The sequence below is a fragment of the Ogataea parapolymorpha genome, chromosome I (genome assembly GCF_000187245.1).
Source record: "Ogataea parapolymorpha DL-1 chromosome I, whole genome shotgun sequence".
NCBI classification, from domain to species: Eukaryota; Fungi; Ascomycota; class Pichiomycetes; order Pichiales; family Pichiaceae; genus Ogataea; species Ogataea parapolymorpha.
In genome coordinates this window covers 535,516-554,948 of record NC_027866.1, presented here as the reverse complement: position 1 = coordinate 554,948, position 19,433 = coordinate 535,516, and the positions used below count along the sequence as shown (strand labels likewise).

The 19,433-nt window shown below is 52.4% G+C and overlaps 14 protein-coding genes and 1 non-coding gene across 15 annotated transcripts; 9 read left to right on the top strand and 6 right to left on the bottom strand.

Moving 5' to 3' along the window:
• Positions 1–459: 459 nt before the first annotated feature.
• On the bottom strand, positions 460–891 carry HPODL_02141 (uncharacterized protein; the record flags this gene model as incomplete). The annotated part of the gene is made up of 1 exon (XM_014081759.1): positions 460–891. One exon carries the CDS (start codon positions 889–891, stop codon positions 460–462), a length of 432 nt encoding a protein of 143 aa, XP_013937234.1.
• A 74-nt stretch (positions 892–965) lies between these two features.
• HPODL_02140 (uncharacterized protein) lies at positions 966–1,928 on the top strand (the record flags this gene model as incomplete). The annotated part of the gene is made up of 1 exon (XM_014081758.1): positions 966–1,928. The coding sequence occupies one exon, from the start codon at positions 966–968 to the stop codon at positions 1,926–1,928; it is 963 nt and encodes a 320-aa protein (XP_013937233.1).
• On the bottom strand, positions 1,929–2,000 carry HPODL_05393. The gene has a single exon. It is a non-coding gene; the product is annotated as a tRNA-Met (tRNA).
• A 104-nt stretch (positions 2,001–2,104) lies between these two features.
• Positions 2,105–3,493, top strand: HPODL_02139 (uncharacterized protein; the record flags this gene model as incomplete). Its single annotated transcript, XM_014081757.1, has 1 exon — positions 2,105–3,493. The coding sequence occupies one exon, from the start codon at positions 2,105–2,107 to the stop codon at positions 3,491–3,493; it is 1,389 nt and encodes a 462-aa protein (XP_013937232.1).
• An 85-nt stretch (positions 3,494–3,578) lies between these two features.
• Positions 3,579–4,844, top strand: HPODL_05096 (uncharacterized protein; the record flags this gene model as incomplete). Its single annotated transcript, XM_014081756.1, has 1 exon — positions 3,579–4,844. One exon carries the CDS (start codon positions 3,579–3,581, stop codon positions 4,842–4,844), a length of 1,266 nt encoding a protein of 421 aa, XP_013937231.1.
• Positions 4,845–4,901: 57 nt separating this feature from the next.
• HPODL_02138 (Dolichyl-phosphate beta-glucosyltransferase) lies at positions 4,902–5,869 on the top strand (the record flags this gene model as incomplete). Its single annotated transcript, XM_014081755.1, has 2 exons — positions 4,902–4,949; positions 4,982–5,869. The coding sequence occupies 2 exons, from the start codon at positions 4,902–4,904 to the stop codon at positions 5,867–5,869; spliced, it is 936 nt and encodes a 311-aa protein (XP_013937230.1).
• A 29-nt stretch (positions 5,870–5,898) lies between these two features.
• HPODL_02137 (uncharacterized protein) lies at positions 5,899–6,951 on the top strand (the record flags this gene model as incomplete). Its single annotated transcript, XM_014081754.1, has 1 exon — positions 5,899–6,951. One exon carries the CDS (start codon positions 5,899–5,901, stop codon positions 6,949–6,951), a length of 1,053 nt encoding a protein of 350 aa, XP_013937229.1.
• Positions 6,952–6,968: 17 nt separating this feature from the next.
• On the bottom strand, positions 6,969–7,871 carry HPODL_02136 (uncharacterized protein; the record flags this gene model as incomplete). The annotated part of the gene is made up of 1 exon (XM_014081753.1): positions 6,969–7,871. The coding sequence occupies one exon, from the start codon at positions 7,869–7,871 to the stop codon at positions 6,969–6,971; it is 903 nt and encodes a 300-aa protein (XP_013937228.1).
• A 55-nt stretch (positions 7,872–7,926) lies between these two features.
• HPODL_02135 (uncharacterized protein) lies at positions 7,927–9,801 on the top strand (the record flags this gene model as incomplete). The annotated part of the gene is made up of 1 exon (XM_014081752.1): positions 7,927–9,801. One exon carries the CDS (start codon positions 7,927–7,929, stop codon positions 9,799–9,801), a length of 1,875 nt encoding a protein of 624 aa, XP_013937227.1.
• Positions 9,802–9,846: 45 nt separating this feature from the next.
• Positions 9,847–11,574, bottom strand: HPODL_05095 (Conserved hypothetical membrane protein; the record flags this gene model as incomplete). The annotated part of the gene is made up of 1 exon (XM_014081751.1): positions 9,847–11,574. One exon carries the CDS (start codon positions 11,572–11,574, stop codon positions 9,847–9,849), a length of 1,728 nt encoding a protein of 575 aa, XP_013937226.1.
• Positions 11,575–11,687: 113 nt separating this feature from the next.
• Positions 11,688–13,571, bottom strand: HPODL_02134 (Endopolyphosphatase PPN1; the record flags this gene model as incomplete). Its single annotated transcript, XM_014081750.1, has 1 exon — positions 11,688–13,571. One exon carries the CDS (start codon positions 13,569–13,571, stop codon positions 11,688–11,690), a length of 1,884 nt encoding a protein of 627 aa, XP_013937225.1.
• A 45-nt stretch (positions 13,572–13,616) lies between these two features.
• HPODL_05094 (uncharacterized protein) lies at positions 13,617–14,582 on the bottom strand (the record flags this gene model as incomplete). Its single annotated transcript, XM_014081749.1, has 1 exon — positions 13,617–14,582. One exon carries the CDS (start codon positions 14,580–14,582, stop codon positions 13,617–13,619), a length of 966 nt encoding a protein of 321 aa, XP_013937224.1.
• Positions 14,583–14,761: 179 nt separating this feature from the next.
• HPODL_02133 (Phosphoinositide PI4,5P(2) binding protein, forms a complex with Slm2p) lies at positions 14,762–16,630 on the top strand (the record flags this gene model as incomplete). Its single annotated transcript, XM_014081748.1, has 1 exon — positions 14,762–16,630. The coding sequence occupies one exon, from the start codon at positions 14,762–14,764 to the stop codon at positions 16,628–16,630; it is 1,869 nt and encodes a 622-aa protein (XP_013937223.1).
• Positions 16,631–16,676: 46 nt separating this feature from the next.
• Positions 16,677–18,485, top strand: HPODL_02132 (Conserved hypothetical membrane protein; the record flags this gene model as incomplete). Its single annotated transcript, XM_014081747.1, has 1 exon — positions 16,677–18,485. One exon carries the CDS (start codon positions 16,677–16,679, stop codon positions 18,483–18,485), a length of 1,809 nt encoding a protein of 602 aa, XP_013937222.1.
• A 58-nt stretch (positions 18,486–18,543) lies between these two features.
• Positions 18,544–19,347, top strand: HPODL_02131 (Ribosome biogenesis protein RLP7; the record flags this gene model as incomplete). The annotated part of the gene is made up of 1 exon (XM_014081746.1): positions 18,544–19,347. One exon carries the CDS (start codon positions 18,544–18,546, stop codon positions 19,345–19,347), a length of 804 nt encoding a protein of 267 aa, XP_013937221.1.
• Between the last annotated feature and the right edge of the window lie 86 nt (positions 19,348–19,433).

The following is a 19,433-nucleotide window of genomic DNA, read 5'->3' as shown; positions in this document are numbered from 1 at the left end:
AGCCATCTCTCAGAAGTGTGCGATTCTGTCGCTGATTGTCTGGTCCCGCTCCCAACTGTCGCTAGTCTAGATTCCTGGTACTGACCATCTGCTCTTTCCTTTTTCTATTGTCCGAGCAGCCCAAATCATCCTGGTTGCCGAAAACGAGACTAAAATTTTTCGTGGGTCCCCAGAACATGCAGCCTCTATCTGGTTCATGCACTGATTTTGCACGGGCCAGCCAGATGCGAGTTGAAGTTTTATTGTATCGAGTAAGTTTTATTGCCCTCATGCACATAATTTGCGCAAGATACTATTGTTGAGCACCGTTCAGCCTGTCGTCTGTGCAATGACGAATCCTCTGATGGCCCAAACAAGGCAGTCTGTACGTAATCTGCTCCATCTGCTTCCTTCCCTATTGAGCCATACGATAATACCGTTGAAACGATTGTTTCACTATTGTAGCATCCTCTTTCTTTTTCACTTCCGCACCCTTCCTCCCAGACATTTGTCGATGTGGGCAGCAAAACGCCCACCGGCAATCTTTCTCTCGCAGTTGAGACACTGGAAGTAGGCATCTGAGCTGTTGGTGCTTCTAGGGAATATCTCTCTGCCGTTCTGTAGAAAGCCTATTCTGCCGATATCTGGGATAGATCCGTTTTCTCCGGACTGCGGTGTCGCCGCTGCTGATGATTGGCTCGACCCACTGGCCGAGTTGCCAATATTTTGTCGCACTTTCTTTACCAGCCCTGCAGCGGTGTCCCCCTCGTCTACCAGGCCCGGCTGGGCCATTCCGTACTCCTGTCGTAGCAGCTTCTCATCCAGAATCGACCTGCTGATGATCTCGCTCGCAATCTCCAGCAGCATGTCCTCCAGAATCGAAATAGATACCGACGAATAGGTCACCGTCATGGTTTGATCTAATTTGAGAAAAATTATCTTCAATGGGTGCAAGGATGCCTCGAAAATAATTATAAAATTAATCCATGTCATATTTGGACCAAGAAGAAGTGCAGGACTGGAGTTTGTTCGCAGAGCTCGCCGTGAAGCGCGGTGACAAGAGCTTTGAGCCGGTCTACGATGGTAGCCTACTTTCACAGTACGACGTCGACGCCCTCGAGAAACAGCGGAGCATCATGTACCATGCTTTGTGCCAACCGCGAGGGTTCCTCTCCCAGCCAGAGAAGCTCATTTCCTCCACCATTAGATTGGGAATAGGAGCATATATTGATCAACCCAGAGGCAAGTATTTGGAGACGATGGGGAGAATAGACCGGTCTGGAAGATGTCATCTCAACTTCGAGGAGGCACTGTATCTGGTGGAGAGAGGAACCTGCGTGGCAAAGAAGGAGGACTCTGAACGTATTTTATCATTGCAAGAAGTCTACGGCAGCCTTATTACCAATTCGGAACAGTACGATCAGCTACTTGTATACTCGCTGCTTAAGAGAAACGGATACATAGTCCTGCGAGCAACGCAACACGCTGCGGAATGCCATAACCCAACTAGATTCCGCTACGGCTCGATGTTCTTGAACTTTGTGGTATCGTTTTTTGGCCTCAAATTCCTCCCTTTTCGCTCAATTTTCAACTACCTACACTCGCTCATAGCTCCCAAAAAATTCCACCCGAGCCCAAACCCCAATTGGCAGCCAGTCTATGACGTCTGGAAGCCATTCAAGGGCTTCAAAAAAAGCAAGCCGCCCGTCCCGCATTTCCAGGTCGTCATTGTGTCTGCAACGGATCAAATGCCAGAAATTGAGACTCTCAAACAGCATCTGCACGAGTCGCCGTCTTTGCTGGTGGCAGTTGTTGACAACGGCATCGTGAATTTCTATAACCTCGCGCAGATGGACTTTAACCGGCTGGGAATCGCATGGAAGGACTCCTGGGGGTACAACCGCACGCTCTGGTCGCTGGCTCGTCGTCTACTTATAGGTAAAAAATAATAGCACCGGTTGGTTTCGATCCAACGACATCAGGGTTATGAGCCCTGCGCGCTTCCACTGCGCCACGGTGCTTAATAATTACAAAAGGTGGCCACCAGTCCCCAAGTGCTCGCACCTTATGGGGCACCACTCCCATACGTCATACCACTGACAGAATCTTTTTAACCTTGCAATCAATGACGGTCCAGGACACAAAGCAGAACAAGAACCTGTTCTCGAAAATCAAACACTCGCTCCAGGCAAGCAGCAGGCACAGCCGCTCGTTTTCGGCGCTGGATTCGCTCCAGGCCAGCCGTCAACACCCACCGAATGCGTCTCAGATAATCTCCAAGTTCCCCATCTACAATCCGTACGGGATCAACAATCGTCACTCCTACTCGGTGCAGCTCGCCTCCCCGGCTGCCGACGGCACTTCCGACAGCCCCATCACGCTACCGTATCCAATAGACTCGCCGAAAGACCACGTTCCGCAACCTTTCCAGAACGAAATAGAAGACCTGGACCAGATGTATGAGATCGCCGATTCAGGCAGTTTCCTCGGGTCAGGAGGCTCCTCGACCATTCGCAAGGTGCAGCGAAGGACCGACAAGAAAGTAGTGGCTCTCAAAGTCTTTAACGTGTTCAAAGACGAGGCCCCCGGCTCGTACTACCGCAGGGTTGCTCACGAGTACATCATCACCAAAAGCTTAGCACATGTTCACGTAATCACGGTGTACGAACTTGTTCGATTGCCCACGATTCTGTCCCGAAATTGGGGGATGGTTATGGAGTACTATCCGCACGATCTGTACAATGTTTTGCGCCAGCCGCACTGGCAGGCCATAAGTCTTGGCGAAAAACTGTGCTACTTCAAACAGCTCGTGTTTGGGCTCTACCATTTGCATTTGCACGACATCGTGCATCTGGACCTGAAGCCGGGCAACATCCTCTTGGAACACGGCGTGCTCAAGATCACAGACTTTGGCTGTGGCGACTACGGCCATGTTAGTCCGGGCAGGTTCGAATCTGGTGTACGGATGTGCGATAAGATACTGGGCACGCCTCCGTTCCAGAGTCCGGAGGTCACGATGCTGCGCAATGCGAAGGGCCACTACGACCCGTTCAAGGCCGATTGCTGGTCGTTGGGGATGATGTTGTTCTCGATTGTGAAGGGCCGAGTCCCGTTCAAAGAGGCCCAGCGTCTTGACAAAGACTACGCCGATTATGAGCACGAGTCGCGCTGGTACAAGGATCTCAACCCGTCATTTGTGCACAACGACGCGCGCAAAGTTCCCAACAGAGGCCCGCTCGCACACGAGTTGCCCCACGGACAGTTGACGCGTCTTTTTTGGAGACTGTGTGATCCGGTGGCTGCCACGCGAATGAGCATGAAAGAAGTTTTTGCGAGCGATTATTTTCAGAAAATAGCAATGTGTTTCAAAGAGGAGACACACGGTGACGGTGTGAGCATTCTCGACGAGACGGGCACGGTGGTGGAGAGCTCAGGGCTCGGTGTTGTGGCCGAAGTTCACGATGTGCACCTGGCGATTGGGTGTCGTATGGAGAAGCATCTTCATGATATCTAGGGCGGTCGATCGACGCGCCGAAAATGGTTGGGGCCAGTCCAAAAAAGAAAAATTATAATCGTGCAATTTTGACGACTTGTGACCAATGGACTTGAAAAACCTAATTTCCAACGACGAGAAGTCGGCACCGAACATGTCGCGCACCAATTCGCAGCAGCGAATGTCTATCCATGACCTGATGAACTCCGACGACGGCGGCATTCGCCAAAGAACCAGCATCACAAACCTGACAAACGACCTGGACGTCGACATGAACGGCAACAAAACGATGACTCGGTCGCGCAGAATGTCGTCCGCAACGTCGAGCGACGCCGATGCATCGTCCACGAGAAGCCGCAATTCGTCGTTTCAGGACCACGTAAAACCACTGGAGGAGCTAAAAGAAAACAAAGAGCCAAAGGCGACTGGCGGGACCAGAAAGCCAAGGCGGTATGCAGAGAAGCCTGTTTGGGCCAAGGATTATGTGCCCACGGTGCGAAAGAGCGTCCGCAAGCCTGTGCTCACGACTGTGGCCACTAAGCTCAGCGTCGCGTCGATCACGGGGTCTATTCCGAGAAACGACTTCAACAAGGTCGTCACCGAGTGGATATGGGCGAACGTGGAGGGCGTGCGCCACGAGTACGCTGCACTGGGGCCGGTGGACAAATATCTTGAGCTGGAACTGAAAATGGGCCATATTTGGGACAAAGTGAAGGACAAGCGACTACGATTGCCCGTGAACTGCGAGACGATTTTGAACGTGGACTTTTTCCAGAATGAGTGTTTTTTCCGTTCTGGCGTGCCGGCCCAGCAATTCCACGACCTCAAAGCGTACATTGCCAAGCTTGCACAGGAAAAGAACCATAACAGAGGCAACCGGTTTGTGGTGGAAAATTCGCACTGCGTGGACCTGATTGCCCACGAAAGAAAGCGCAACGAGAAACCGTCGACGGGCCGTGTCTCTGTGGATGTCAAGACTAAGAGACGGATGGCCAGTGTGCATAAGCAGCGGGTAGCCGACCTGGTGATGTATCTTCCGAACTCGCTCTACGACATCCGGTTGTCGATGTCGCTGGAATTGCCGTACGAGATGAATGATGCCGCGTTTGAGAGCTTCCAGCAGCGCGTTGAGCTGCGTCGCGACAAGGAGCGTGTAAGTTACACGCATCCGGCCACGTTCACCAAGATCGACATGACCAAGGTGAAGGAGAACGGGGCCGTGAAGCACGAGGTGGAGCTGGAGCTGGACGTGGGAGAGCTTCTCAGAAGTATGGCCAAGGTGGCCGAGGATCCACTGTACTATATCGACTTGGTCCAGGCGTTTTTGGACAACGGGCGCATAATAAGTAGACAGCTTAGTATACAGGATTGACTGAAATAAAAAAAAAATACGGCTGTGGATGATCTATTTTTTGTTATTTTATTTTCCATGTCGCTGGCCGTTCTAGCCACCGTTGCCGCGGGTGTGGTGATAAGCGTATGTAATTGCTCCGTCCCTACTAACTCCAGGTGTACCTCGTGGTGTTTCTGCTCAGGCACAGCCCGAGAAAGCCCTACGACAGCGAATTGCAATACATAACAAACGGCACCGCTGGTCGATTCAAGCTTCCGCCACGCAACTCGCCTCCCAGCGAGAATATCGAGATTACCGTCGTGGTTCCCTGTTTTAACGAGCACGGCCGGCTCCGTGCCATGCTTGCCGAGTGCATCGAGCATCTGGAGGCTCGGTTCCCTGGTCAATACGAGATCATCATTGTGGATGATGGTTCGAGCGACGGGACGGCAGAGTACGCTGTGGACCTGGCTGCGGAGCTGGGACTGAAGCCGCATGTGTTGCGCGTGGTGCAATTTGTGAGAAACCGGGGCAAGGGCGGCGCTGTGACCCACGGGATGCAGTTCGGCCGGGGAAAATATGCCATTTTCGCTGACGCGGACGGAGCGTCGAAATTCAGCGACTTGGACAAACTGCTCGAAAGTATCCGGCGGCTGGACAGGAACGAGCCTGAGACGCGTGCTGCCGTCGCCATTGGCTCCAGAGCACACATGGTGAACACGGACGCCGTGGTGAAACGGTCGTTTGTGCGCAACTTTCTGATGTATGCTTTGCACGCTCTGGTGTTTGTTTTTGGCATTCGCACCATCAAGGACACGCAGTGCGGCTTTAAGCTCTTCAACAAGGCCGCCGTCGCCAAGATCTTCCCGAAAATGCACACCGAGGGCTGGATATTTGACGTTGAGCTGCTGATCCTCGCCATCAACCAGCATATTCCTGTTGACGAGATCGCGATCAGCTGGCACGAGGTCGACGGCTCCAAGATGGTGCTTGCCCGCGACTCCATCACCATGGCTATTGATCTCGTCGTCACCCGTCTGGCATATATTCTTGGTATATACTGAATAGAGTATTTTTTTTCAATTATTTTACTATGGCCAGCTACATCTCAACGGGCGGTCTGCGCATCGTGCCGCCTTATTATCGCCAGTGTGCCACGACAGTGAAAGAGCGATGGCGCAATAGACTGCTGCTGGACGTGCTGACGACTGAGTTTCGCGAATTTTCAGAAAATCAGCATCTCCAAAGGATCAAAGATAATCAAATAATAGTGCAGCGCAGAAGTAAGCAGCAAACGCTCGAGCTGAGACAGGAGCAGCTGTTGTCTGAAAAACTCAAACAAGGCGACGTGATTGTGCGCCATGTGCACGTTCACGAGCCGCCCATAGTGGACGCGAAAATCCAAACTGTCTATGAAGACGACGACGTGCTTGTGGTGAACAAGCCCGCCGGAATGCCAATCCATCCCGTGCAAAACTTTTATTACAACACGATGGTGGAGATTCTGAAACACGAGAAGGGCCTGAGCGAGCTTAGGCCGTGTTTCCGGCTGGACAAGGTGACGAGCGGGATCTGCATTCTGGCCAAGAGCGTCGCAAAGGCCAAGGAAATCCAGGCAGCGATCAAAAACAAACAGGTCCGCAAGGTCTACGTGGCGCGTGTGGCGGGCAAGATTCCGGAATCTCTGGTTTGCGAGGATGATGTGGTCATCGTCGAGACGAAGCGTGGCCTCAAGGACGGGATCGACCGCAAATCTGCTACCACGGTATTCAAACGGCTAAATTACTCATCTGTCCTGGACGAGAGCATTGTGGAGTGCCGGCCGTTGACGGGCAGAACGCACCAGATCCGAATTCATCTTCGAAACCTTGGCTTTCCGATTGTCAACGACCAGCTTTACAGACACGGACTTTTGGCTACCAACGAAGACTACTCCGATCCGGACGTCTTTCAGCGGATCGCAAAGGAGGCAGAAAGCTCACGCGAGGAACAGTTGACTGGCGAATTCTGCGAAGAGTGCGGAAAACGGCTCTTCAAGAGGCCAGAGCCAGGAAAACTTGTGCTATATTTGCATGCAAGAGAATACTATCACGAGGAAAATAAATGGGCGTACGTAACCGAATACCCAGAATGGACAAATATATAGCGGCCGCCACGCTATGCTCACTTCTGCCGAACTAAAGGGGGCAGTCCGTACACCTCGGACACGCTGTTGATTTTTGTCCAGTCCATACGGGCTTTTGGTTCTGGAGATGCCCGGCAGCGACGCACATACTCCAGACTCTTCCGGATGTGGAATTCGAGATTTTCAAAGTCCTTTTTCAACACCGGACGCAAGTATAGCTGGAAGCGGTACAGGCCGTCCCATTTCTCTATCATGTTGTTGGCTGTGAAATGCTCGAAGAACGTTTTACGGTAGAACTTCGAGGTTTTTGTGCGGTGCACGGATAGAATAAACGGATAGTAATTTGCCGCGTCTTTGCTCAGGTTCTTGTCGATTTTCACCCTACGCGACGCAAGCGTGTTGAGGAACGCGTGGTTGTCGAACTGAAGCATCACTCCCGGCCGGGATTTGCGTATCTGGCCCATGTAGTATGACTTTGGATAGTACGTCAATGCGAAATAGTCGCACTTATAAACCGGTTTGACGCGTCCAATGCGCGTGTCCATGGCCATCGAGTACAACGAGGACTGAACGCCCCTGAGTTCCTGGTAGTTTGCGGCGATTGGGGTGTCTTTAGTCACGTATCCGAGTGGTGAGTCAGGAACCTGTCCTGGCGCGCTGTCGAGATCCTGTTGCGTTATTATGTATTTTTTAGGGTCAAAATGGAACCACGGCACTTTTTGTATTGGCTCATACTTGTGTGAGACTGTCTCGAACTTCGCAACCTCAGCAACTAGGTTCGGTCGCTCCCGTTTCAGACCCAGCTGTCCAAACACCCTGTCCAGTGCCAATCCCACTTCCTCATTTCCCCGAGTCACAAACTTCCCCATGTCCACCTTAGCCGTTCCCAAAAACTTCACCAGCGCTCGCACCTGTCCTGGTTTCAAAATGCTCTTTCTCATAGAGAAAAAAATTAAAGTTTCCCAGATTTTTTAATTTATTTATTCCATTCGTCTTATGAGTGCCCCTGCTTATATGAAAAGAGGCAGCGTTCCTTTGCAGGATTCGGGCGCCGCAATGGCCAACTCGAACCCGATGTCGGCGTTTGGCCAGCCAGTAAACCCCTACATCACATTCACGGCCGCCTCTCCCAACGCTCACCAGAATCCCCAACTGCCCATGCCGGCGAGGAAAAGAATCTGGGTCAAACGTCCAGGGGGCAACGCCACGACACTGTTTGTTGGTCCTGGAGACCTTGTGGACGACGTCAAGTCTCAAATAATGCTCAAATTCCCTACGACACTGGCACAGCAGTTCGACCCATCAGAGCTCATCTTGAAACTGGAGATCCCGTCCGTTTCGTCTCCGTCCGCCGCCGCCTTTAGTGTTCCGCCGAGCCACCCTCAACGAGACCCCACGTTCCAGAGCTCTCCGCTAACGGCCCAGAACGCCACGTTTGCGCCAAAAACCATCATGAGCCGCTCCAGCAGCACCAACTTACAAGGCAACAAAATGTCGAAAATGAGGCCTCACGCGGCTGCCGGGGAGAATCCCTCGCACCACGCGCACCCGGTGTCGCCGATTCCTGTGTCCGCATCCAAATCGTCGCTGTTGAACCACAACGAGGTCTCGGCAACAGACAGGGTGCCCGAAACGACTCACAGACCGTCGCCCCTGGGCCATACCAGGGCCCATGCCAAACCGAGAATTACCACCATAGTGCTCGAGCCCGATGCTTTCATCTGGAAAATAGTGGACCAGTACTTCCCGTCCGGAATGAAGCTCGAGGACTCGTTTATTATCGACACGCCATATCCGGTAGCCGAAAAAAGACCTAGTGCCAAGACCACATTCCCGCAGGCGGCCGAAACGAGTTTTTTCAACCAGACCAGTGCAGGAGCCTCATTCAATTCGGAAGTGAAAGACGCTGCAAACGCTCCGCCTTTCTATAGTGGCTCGCTCACAGGTCGGTCTAATCCAACTAAAACGCCCCAGGACGCCGTTTTTACAGACAACAACTACTCAGGAAAGGTAGCTGTACTGGGCGAACAGGGCCTGCCTCCTCCAAGAGAGTTTACGAGGCTAGGACGCAACTCTGTCCAGGACCAAAATCAGTCTTCCTCCACAGTGATACTCTTTCCAAAGGGCACAAGAACGGGCAGTAAATCGCCTGCCTCGCAATATTCCAACCACGCCTCGACTCCTGGAAGAACGCCGACATTCGAGGAGAACCACGCCGCTGACGAGACCAATAAGGCCTCTGCGACTCCAGAAAGCGCTTCGTCGTCTTCGAAGCACTCAATTTTGCTGAAACACGGGCCAAAAAAGGAGGAGGTGGCCTCAGCCTTGCGTCTGAAACAGCAGCCAAAGCCAGGAATTAATAAGATCCTGACCAACATCAATGTGCTGGTTGTGGAGGACAATCTGGTGAATCAGAAAATTTTGGCTAGACACCTAAAATCCTGCAATGTTCAGTTCAAGATCGCCAGCAACGGAGAAGAAGGCTTGCAGCTGTGGAAGGAAGGAGGTTTCCATCTTTGCTTCATGGATATCCAGCTGCCTGTGATATCGGGGATCCAGGTGACGGAGGAAATTAGACGGCTGGAACGGCTCAACAGGATTGGGAATTTTGCCAACTTGTCTCTTCCAACGGAGCAGGAAGAGCTGAAGCCTGCTGATCAACTCGACCATGAGCTGTTCCGTTCGCCTATCATCATTGTGGCGTTGACTGCGTCGACCTCTGCGGCCGATAAGCAACAGGCTCTGGCAGCTGGCTGCAACGATTATTTGACAAAGCCTGTGCAGCTGAAGTGGCTCCGGAACAAACTCACGGAATGGGGGTGCATGCAAGCGCTGATCAATTACGACCATTTCAGAAACGGCAAGGATTAAACGGTCATTCTGTCCTCTTTATTGGTTCGTTTGGCTGTACAGAATCTACAAAGGCTCTCTGGCGGTGTCAAGGTTGTTTGTCTCGCGTGCAAATGCGCCTGGAAGCGCACGTCTGGGGCTCGTTGATTTTCTAGAGACCCGCGATTGCAGGAAGGCCTCATACTCAGAGTATTCTGGCGAGGTTGCACCCGAAAATGACGTGGAACCGCAGCAATCGTTGTGTTCTTCCTGGATCTGTTTTCTCAAATAGGCCATGAGCTCCAAAACCTCGGGGTTCTTATAATTCTCCAGCTCAGACTCCGGAAGCAAATATATGAGGTTGTGAGGGGTGGGTGGTGTGGAAAAGAATATCAGGACCTCTCCAAGTAAATCGGTCTTGTATCCCGACTTGATCAGTGTGCAAATGTACTTGAACACTTTGTACTGCGGCGGAACGTGGGGAGTCATCTTCCAGGCAGCAAACTTCCTGTCGACTTTCAGATGTCTGGACGTTGGATATTTCCAGCAGCACACACAGTACTTGACCACGATCTCGATGAAGGCGCCGATCAGAATTGTCGGTATATCGTTATCCTTGATGATGAAGTCCGATTCCACCAGCTGCTCGATCAGCATGCCGTACGACATGAGGAATATGCGCGGATTGTTGAATTTTTGGAGCCCGAACGAGTTGGCCAAAAACTTGATGATCTCGAGCACTTTCGAGGCTGTGTCCAAAGAGCAGTTGAATAGGTTAAGCCGAATCATTGTCAGCTCTTTCTCAATCTCCACAACCGAGCTCTCCGAGTAGAGCGGTTTTTTAGGGAACAAAATGTCTGTAGCTAGCAATTTATTGTCGTCTCCGTCAACAAACTCCTGGATCAGGTCCAAAGGTTCTAGCTCGTAGAGCTGGACCATCGTGTAGACGGTCTTGGGCTCATCTTCGAGGTGGCCGCTTACTTCTGGGGAGTACTGCTCGTAGATGCTCATAAAGCGGGTGTTGTCTGCGGACTGCTCCACCAGGGATCCGTCATCGTTCACAAGACAGGACGTCTCGGGCGCAGACTCGTTGGTGGCCGTGTTTTTCACGGCATCGGGCGAAACGCTGCCGTGGACGACGTCGATGGGAGACAGTCTCGAGTCGATCATCGACGACCAGGTCGGCATGTATCCTCCGTCGATCGGCGCAGAGAACTGCGTAGAGGCAGAGTGTTTGCCTGCTACAGCCTTGGACGTGCCGCGCTTAGAAATCTTGTGTAGAGAGTCTTTCCAGGAGTGGAGCGTCCGCGTAACCGCAGGGGTCTGTTGCTCGGCGTCGGGAAAAGTAAGACTGGTTTTGGGCAGTTCGCGTCCTGGGCATGGCGAAAAAGCAGATGCTCTGTTGGACGCCTCCCGCAGCGTGGCGCCGCTGTATGCGCTGTGTGGTTTGGGCTCCTCCTCAAGCTCTTCGTCGTCGTCGCAGGGCGGGACATCTTTTTCGTAGAGGCTGACCCGCCTGAGAAGAAGACTGTACTCTCTGTAACCAAAATAGACAGCTCCGCAGAAGACGGCCAGCAGAGTTACAAAACAGGCGATCAGAAAGATGAGTATCACAAAGTCCTTCTTCTCGAACGTGTATTTCAGCGGCTGGGCCAATTTGCTGAAAAAAGAGCTCTTCTTTAGCGACTCTGTCGCGTTCTCGGCCGCCACGGCCTCCTCCAGATAACTGGGTTCTCTGTACTGCTTGAACTCGGTCGCCACGTCGAAGTTGCCGCCTAGAAGATCCTCAAAGTCATCTCTTCTGATTATCCGCATGGTGGTTGCAAAAGAGCAAAAGATTGAGAGAGCGGCTGTGATGAGCGTCTAAAATAAGCTGCTCCCAAAAACCTGCACAGCCCAGATTAGGAAAACTTTTTTTTTTCGGTAGCTCACTTGTTGGCTACAGGCAGGTCCTGGTAGCCGGTGTCTATGAAGGCGCGATTTAAGTACGTTTTCCACAGTTTTTTTGCGCCAGCGGTTTCCACGTCGTCGGCAGCAACGGTGGCGGATTTGGCCAGTTTCCGCGCCATCTTCAGCCAGTCAGAGACCAGCAAGCTGTCCATTTGGTACTCGTCGTCGTCTGTCGAGTACTCCACCTGGTATTCAAATTTCCAGTCGGGATGTTTGGCCGCGTAGTCCAGATCAACGTAGTATTGGGTGTATCTTTCTGGAGAAAAAAGCTGGGGTGTGTATGCGGGGCCCAGAGGCAGATCTGCCGGCATGATTGGCGGGATTGTCTTGTCTTTCGACGCTTCGATGTCCAGAGTATCCTGACTGTCCGCTGCGGCGAGTTCCACCTCGAGCCGAGCGAAAAATTGCTCCCAGGGCTCATATATTTGTTCCTCGCTGCTGTATAGCTCCGACACGTTGTACTCCCAAACACGGAACCCAGGGTTGAATGTGGGCACCACCGACGCGGTCACGTGCGCAAATGAGTACCGCTCGCCGTCCTTGCCGGCCTTTTTCGGGCCCTTGAGCTTGGCGTACAGTCCATCTCTGACGTCTTCCAGATACGACACTTTTCCCGATGGGGCGTTGTCGTAGCGTCGCGAGCCGCGTTCGATCTCAAAATCGTCGTCGAGCAGCCCAAACGCCTCGTAGGTTTCTAAATCGTCCTTTTCGTCGTCATCGCCGTAGGTTTCGTAGTCCAGCTTGCCCAGTCTTTTCTCAATCGTTCTCCAGGACTTGACGGAGTCCAGCGGCACAAAATGATCAATGTTCATGTGGCCGTACAGCGATCCAATGATGATGTCTCGGTATTCGTGCTGCCAGACGCTCATTTTTGCGTGGCAGCTATAATGCAGGTTTTTGGGCACCGGCGGAACGTGGCCGGTCAGCCAAACCTTCATGTTGCGTTTGCGCAGCTCCTTGAGCACGAAACCAAGCCATTGAAACAGCTTATATCCGGGCTCCTTGCGATTGTAGCAGTTGTCGCACAGCGGGTTCGATTTAAACAGGTACAGCGTGTTTATCGACACCACGGCCAGCTTGTTAGGGATGACCTCTCTGAAGAAATAGGCTCCTCTGTCGAAAGTATGCAGCTGTTCCGTGGGGACAAAGTTGCGCCAGATTTTGTACAGCTCTCTCGTCTGCAACGTGGGGCCCGGAGCAAACAGGTTATGCGGATAAACGTCGTTATTGCCCAAACTCGGCACGATCTTGACGCGGCGGTCCAGCGGCATGGTGTCCTCCTCGCCGTCGTCCATGAACACGCTGCTCATTTTCTCGGCCACTTTCTCGTTCATGGAGAATATCTCGCCCTCGTAACGTGGGTTTTTACGGTCATTGTCGTGCCGAACGTTGTCCCCAGTCCAGACGACAAAATCGATTTTATCCTTCAAATTGTCCCGAATCCATTGCAGAGTCGCCTCGTAGAGCTCCAACGGTGAGTCGCAGCCGCTCATCGCGTCGCCGTACCGGTGCATCACCTCGTCGGGCAGAGCCTGCTTGTCTTTGCGGTGGCATCTGTTCTCAAACGACGCACCAATTTTCGACATTTCGTCTGGATGGAAGTCAGTGACATGGAGAAACCGGCCGTGCAAGACGGTCTTGTCCACCACGGCGTCGCCAGCTAACGTAGTGACTGCGATTGAGTGGTGGGGTGTCAGCCCGAGTCTATAGTACTCCTCTGCGTCGTCGTCGACTATTCTCGAGGAAATGTAGGAATAACCAGACCTGGCAGTTATGTTCACACGCCGGCTGCGCTCTAAAACCTCCAGCATCCCGCCCAGGCCCAACAGGACCGCTATTACCACAACTACCTGACGAAACATAAACGTGCCAAAAAAAGAAGGCTGTGCCACCAAATATTTAGAACATTATTTAATGAGGTCAAAAACTTCCTGCGCACAGGCCCAGCTCTCTGTAAAGCCCAGGTTGCTGCACCCGTAATTGTGGATCAGTTTTGGGTTTTCCGGATCGAATTCGATCCGCACGCCGCCATCCCTGTGCGGCCGGAACCCGATGTTGTGCTTGAGGACGCGGATCTCGCCCTGCAGCTCAGGAAGGTGCTTGGTCGCCTTGGCCTGGAGCCTTTCAACGTAGTCGGCGTGCACAGACGTGTCGAATGCCGGCGAGTGTGCGTCGTAGATGCCCCCCAGCACGGCACAGCCCTCTTTACGAGGGAACAGCATGAGAAACTCACCCTCTTCGACCGGATTATTCTCCTTGAACATAACCTGGTACGGCAGCGTGTTTTCGATCAGCAGTGTGTGGCCTCTGATAGGACGCAGGGCCGCGTCATGACATCCGTCGATGTTGTTGTACTGGATTCCCGTGCAATTGATGACGTAGTCGGCGGCGACGTCCTCGAAGTTGCGCACCACACCGCGCTGAATAGCCACGCCAAGCTTGAGCAGCTCGTTCGCCAGGTACGCGAGGTACTGTGGAGGAGAGATGGTGAAGGTGTCGAACTTGTAAATGTGGCTGACACCGGGGAATTTTTGCTGGTCCTCGCCGATCCACTCGTAATTGTCCACAAACGACTTGAGATCTGGCTCTGTAGCAGGCCGCTTTGGGTCGATTTCTCCCTTGTAGAGCGGGATTTTGGTAACCCAGGCCTCTGGAACTTTGCTCAGCTCGTCGAAGATCCGGTACGAAAACTCCGCGCGCTTGTTGCCCGGAGAGCTGGACCACTGTGCTCCTGCCTTGGTGGAGGTGTAGATGGGGTCTGCGTCGCCGGGTATTTCCTTGGAAACGACGACGACGTCGCAGTTCAGCTTGCGCTTGAGTATCAAGGCGGTGGTCAGGCCGATGACACCCGCACCAACAACAACAATCTTCATTAAAGAAACAAACTACACCACAGTGCTGGATTTATGACTCTGCATCGGGAAGTATGCGATAGATAAGGCTGAGATCGACGCGTCGGCGACGGCGTGCAGGCCGTCGAAGTTTTACCCTCTCAAACAGAAAATTGTTCTATTTCGGGAAATCTGTTTTAATCCATGAAACGATAAGATCCATGAGTCTTGTATCCGAACAACAATTGTTACAAAACCAGCTCCAGCTCAAACAGCTGGATGAACAAAGACAGAAACAAGCCGAGCAAACAAGAAGCTTCCAATCCAAATCGTCGTCCACACAGGAAATGCTGCATAACCTGCGCCAGAAAGAAATGGCCAAGCGAGACCCAACAGACCCGCTGGCCGTGCTGGTTCCGACAGAGGCAAACCCGACAGACATCCTGGCTACCCGCTTTGGTCTCTGGCGCACCATCATTGGCTGTCTTGTGCACTATCTCAAGGAGATAGTGTCTGTGCACGAGGAAATAAGCAGACAGCAAATTAGACTCCATCACGCCATCACCTTCCCGTTCGTGACCCAGGGCCTTGACGGCGAATTTTACCAGCCTGTGAAAGTCAACACGGGGGCCCCGCAAGGCGGCCAGGGTCTGTTTGGCCACAAGGAGCAGCCGCACCCAGAAACGAACGACGAGTTCGAGATGGCAGAGAAGTTTTTCCTTCCGCTGGGGAACGGCAGCATTCAGGATCTGCCGACCGTGTTATACCAGTACCACTCGAACTCGGCCCTTCTGGCCCAGGCCACCGTCAAGGAGCTCAACGGCACTATTATTCCGCGGCTGGAGGACCTCAAGCGGGACCTGATTGTGAAAATAAAGGAGATTAAGTCATTGCAGAGCGACTTCAAAAACCAGGTGGCCAGATACCACCAGGAGACAAAGCAGGAGCTGAATGCATACATCAAGGCCGTCGAGACCGCCAAACACCACCCTGAGCTGCTTACGCCCAAAGACGACCCGTATTTATTGAGATTCAATCTCAACAGATTGATCAAACGGCAGCTGACCGAGGAAAACTATTTGCATGAGGCCTTCAACAACTTGCAGGGATCGGGCAAAGAGCTGGAGAAAGTTGTGTATATTGAGATCCAGACGGCATTGACCGTTTACGCCAAGCTGATTGGCCAGCAGGCACAGAACGTTTTTGATGGGTTGATCTCGAAATTGGACACAGGACTACTGACCAAGGACCCCAGCTTCGAATGGGACTCGTTCGTCGCCAAGGACACCAAGAACTTCATCGACGTGAACCTGCCCATGAGACATCTGAGCGAGATCCACTACCAGCACCAAAATGACCCGCTCACGTTCGAGATCCGGTCTGGATTCTTGGAGAGAAAGTCCAAGTATCTCAAGTCCTACTCCAAGGGCTATTACGTGCTGACCCCGACGTTTTTACACGAATTCAAGTCTGCCGACCGCAAACGTGACCCCGTGCCGATCATGTCGCTAGCGGTGGAGGACTGCCAGGTGGCCGAGCACTCAAAGAAAGACGAGCACAACCCAAATTCGTACCATAAGTTTGTTCTACATGCCAAGCAGAACGGACTGCTCCGGAAAGGCCACAACTGGGTGTTCAGAGCCGAGTCGTACGACCAAATGATGAGCTGGTACAATGATCTCAAGAAGGTGACGGGCCTGCCCTCTCCGCAGGCTCGGTCTGTCATCGGCTGGGAGCGCAAGAAACAGGAACGGCTCTCGTCGCTGGCGTCCTCGTCGATGATCTCGAAAAACAGAAGAGACACCAATTTGACCGGCGTCACCGACCAGTCGAGCTACAAGCGCGGCCAGTCGCCGCGCAGTTCAATTGCGCACCACTCGCTCAACACGGTGTTGTCGTTGCCGAAGAACCACCACCCTGCCACCGAGGCCACGACGGTCGCGGACTCTGAAGTCCAGGCCAAGCCACGGCTGCCGATCGACATCAATAACAGCTCGTTTGTGACTCTCGAGACGGGTAACGGCTATGTGGATGAGAAGATCGGCGACATGACGCTGTCTGATGAGTCGAAAAAAGATACTCAAATGTAGCAGCATAGCTAAATTTGATTATGTAAGTGTAAAAATAATTAAAATTATGTCTGGACAAATACCACTGATGATACGACAGGTTTCCGGCGGTGGGACCGGTGCTGATCCTGCGCCGCACTCCGCATTTGGGCTCTCCACGGCATTGGGCACTTTTTTGGGCGCATTGGTGCTTGTGTGGGCCGTCTACAAGTGCATCGACGCCTCTCTTCTTCGCTTTCTCGTGGTGCCTCCACACAACTACCGGGACGCGATCGCACGCAGCCTCGAAAAAGGGGCGATTCCAGAGTCCGTCGTGGGCATCAAACACAGCTCTTTCCGTAGAAGACTGGTTCTGGCTGCCCAGAAGCCGCAACTATACTCCACCATGAAACTCAACAGAGACTCTGTGTCGACGTCAAAATTGCGTCTGGCCAGAGTCGACAAAGACGATCCCGACTTCGTTGACCGTCTGCGTCCTGCCGACCCAAATTCAAAACGCCGACTCGTCTTTGGCTACTTCCACCCCTACAGCGACGCCAATGGCGGCGGCGAGCGAGTCCTCTGGGAGGCAGTGTACTATACGCTAAAACAGTCAGAACAGAATCTGGTCGCCATATACACGTTCACGGCGTCGGACGATGTGTGTGTGAGCTCAATTTTGCAATCTGTGCGCTCAACGTTCGGAATTGATTTATTTGCAGACGGCCTCAATGACCGTATAATTTTTATTCAGCTCAACAACAGGTATAAATGGCTTATTGATGGTGGGTCCTGGAAACACTTCACAATTATTGGCCAGGCGTTGGGTTCTATTTTTGTGTGTTTCAGCAGTTTGACAAAACTCGTGCCCGATGTGTTCATCGACACCCAGGGCCTGCCCTTCTGCTATCCGCTGGTGGCTCTCTTGCGTATTCCCGTGGTCGCGTACGTGCACTATCCGCTAATCTCGACTGACATGCTGAACAAGCTGAGCTCGAAAAGTGTCTACAACCTGCTCAAGTACGTCTATTGGACCCTGATGATGAAACTGTACCAGTTGGCTGCCAATTTTATTGACTGCACCCTGTGCAACTCGACATGGACCTGCAACCATATCCGCGCCATTTGGGGCAGCAGCGCAAAAACGAGCCCTCAGATCCTTTATCCACCCACCGGCATTGAAGGGTCCAAGATCGCTGATCCACTGGGGGAAAAAGACCGTGTTTTGTTGTACCTGGCGCAGTTCCGGCCAGAGAAAAGACACAGGCTCTTGCTAAAGGAGTTTGCAAGTTATGCAAAACACAGCGCTGCGCCGTTTAAGTTGGCGTTGGTCGGATCAACAAGGTCCAAACAGGACGAGGAGACGGTGCGAGAGCTGAAGTCGTTGGCAGAGCAGCTTGAAATCTCCTCGCTGGTTGCTTTTGAGGTGAACGCTCCTCGCAAAACCGTCGACGAGTACCTGTCGCGGGCCGCATATGGACTCAATGTAATGTGGAACGAGCATTTTGGTATCTCTGTCGTCGAGTACATGCTCAACGGCGCCATTCCTATAGTTCACGCCAGTGCTGGTCCACTGCTGGACATTGTGCTGCCTGTTGCAAAAGACGAGGTTGTGGCACCTGAAACCAAGCATGCGACGCCGTCGGGCTTCTTTTTCGCTGACTCATCGGATCCTGACTACAAGGGATTGTATCCGTCTTTAAATGAAGTGCTCCTCAAGGCTGACCGTTTAGATAAGGACGAGGCAATCGCTGTTCGCAAAGCAGGCCAGCTGGTGGCACAGAAAAAATTCGGAAAGGAGGTATTTGGTCGTGAATGGACCCAGGTGGTGGCGCTGGCCAAGAAAATTGAGCTTGAGAAACGCCAGACCAGAAACAAGGTGGAGATGGTGTACTGATTGAAAATATTTGAACACTGCCAAATAAATTTTTCTGCACAATTTTTTTTTTTTATTCATGGCTGAATCGACTAAACTGAACACCAACCCAGAGGTGTTGCTCAAGAAGCGGAAGAATGCTGACAGACTCCGTATAGAGAAACAGGAACAGGCACGTAAGAAGCTCGAGGAACAGAAAAAACGCAAACAACAGCAGAGAAAGGCAAGGTTTATCAGAGCAGAAACCCTAGTTGCTAAACATCGCGCATCAGAAAGAGAACAGTACCGTGTGAAGCGCGTGTCTCAGCATGAACGGAGCTCTGCTGTGCCGGAAGAGTCCGATGAACGTCTTTTGTTTGTGGTCCGCATCCCCGGCCCGCATGGTGCCAAAGTGCCCTCCAAGGCCAGGAAAGTGCTTGAACTGCTGCGTCTAGAGCACGTGTACACAGGAACTTTCATCAAGTTGAACGCTGCCGTCAAACCTCTCCTCAGACTGACCAGTCCGTACATCGCCATTGGTACTCCATCGCTTGCTACCGTCAGAAACCTGATCCAGAAACGTGCCACGGCTAGTATCGTGGAGGACGGAACGGCCAAGAAGGTGAACTTGGATGACAACAATTTAATTGAAGAGCACCTCGGAGACTATGGAATCATCTGTGTGGAAGATATCATCCACGAGATTGCCACTTTGGGCGACTCGTTTAAACAGTGTGTTAAGTTTCTGGATCCGTTCAAACTTAGCCCACCTGTGCACGGCTGGGGCCCTCTTAGCAAGCTGAAACGTCTCGAGCTCAGAGAGGAGAAGCCAAAGGTGAACAATGCAGCCACTGCTCCACTCGATGAGGTCGACATCGACCAGTTTGTGTCTGAGCAAATCTGAGTGGTGAGTACGTAAGCGGTTTGGTAATACGAAAAAAAAAGACAGGAATGAGTAAATCGATGGTTTTTCAGTTTTTCCCGGTACCG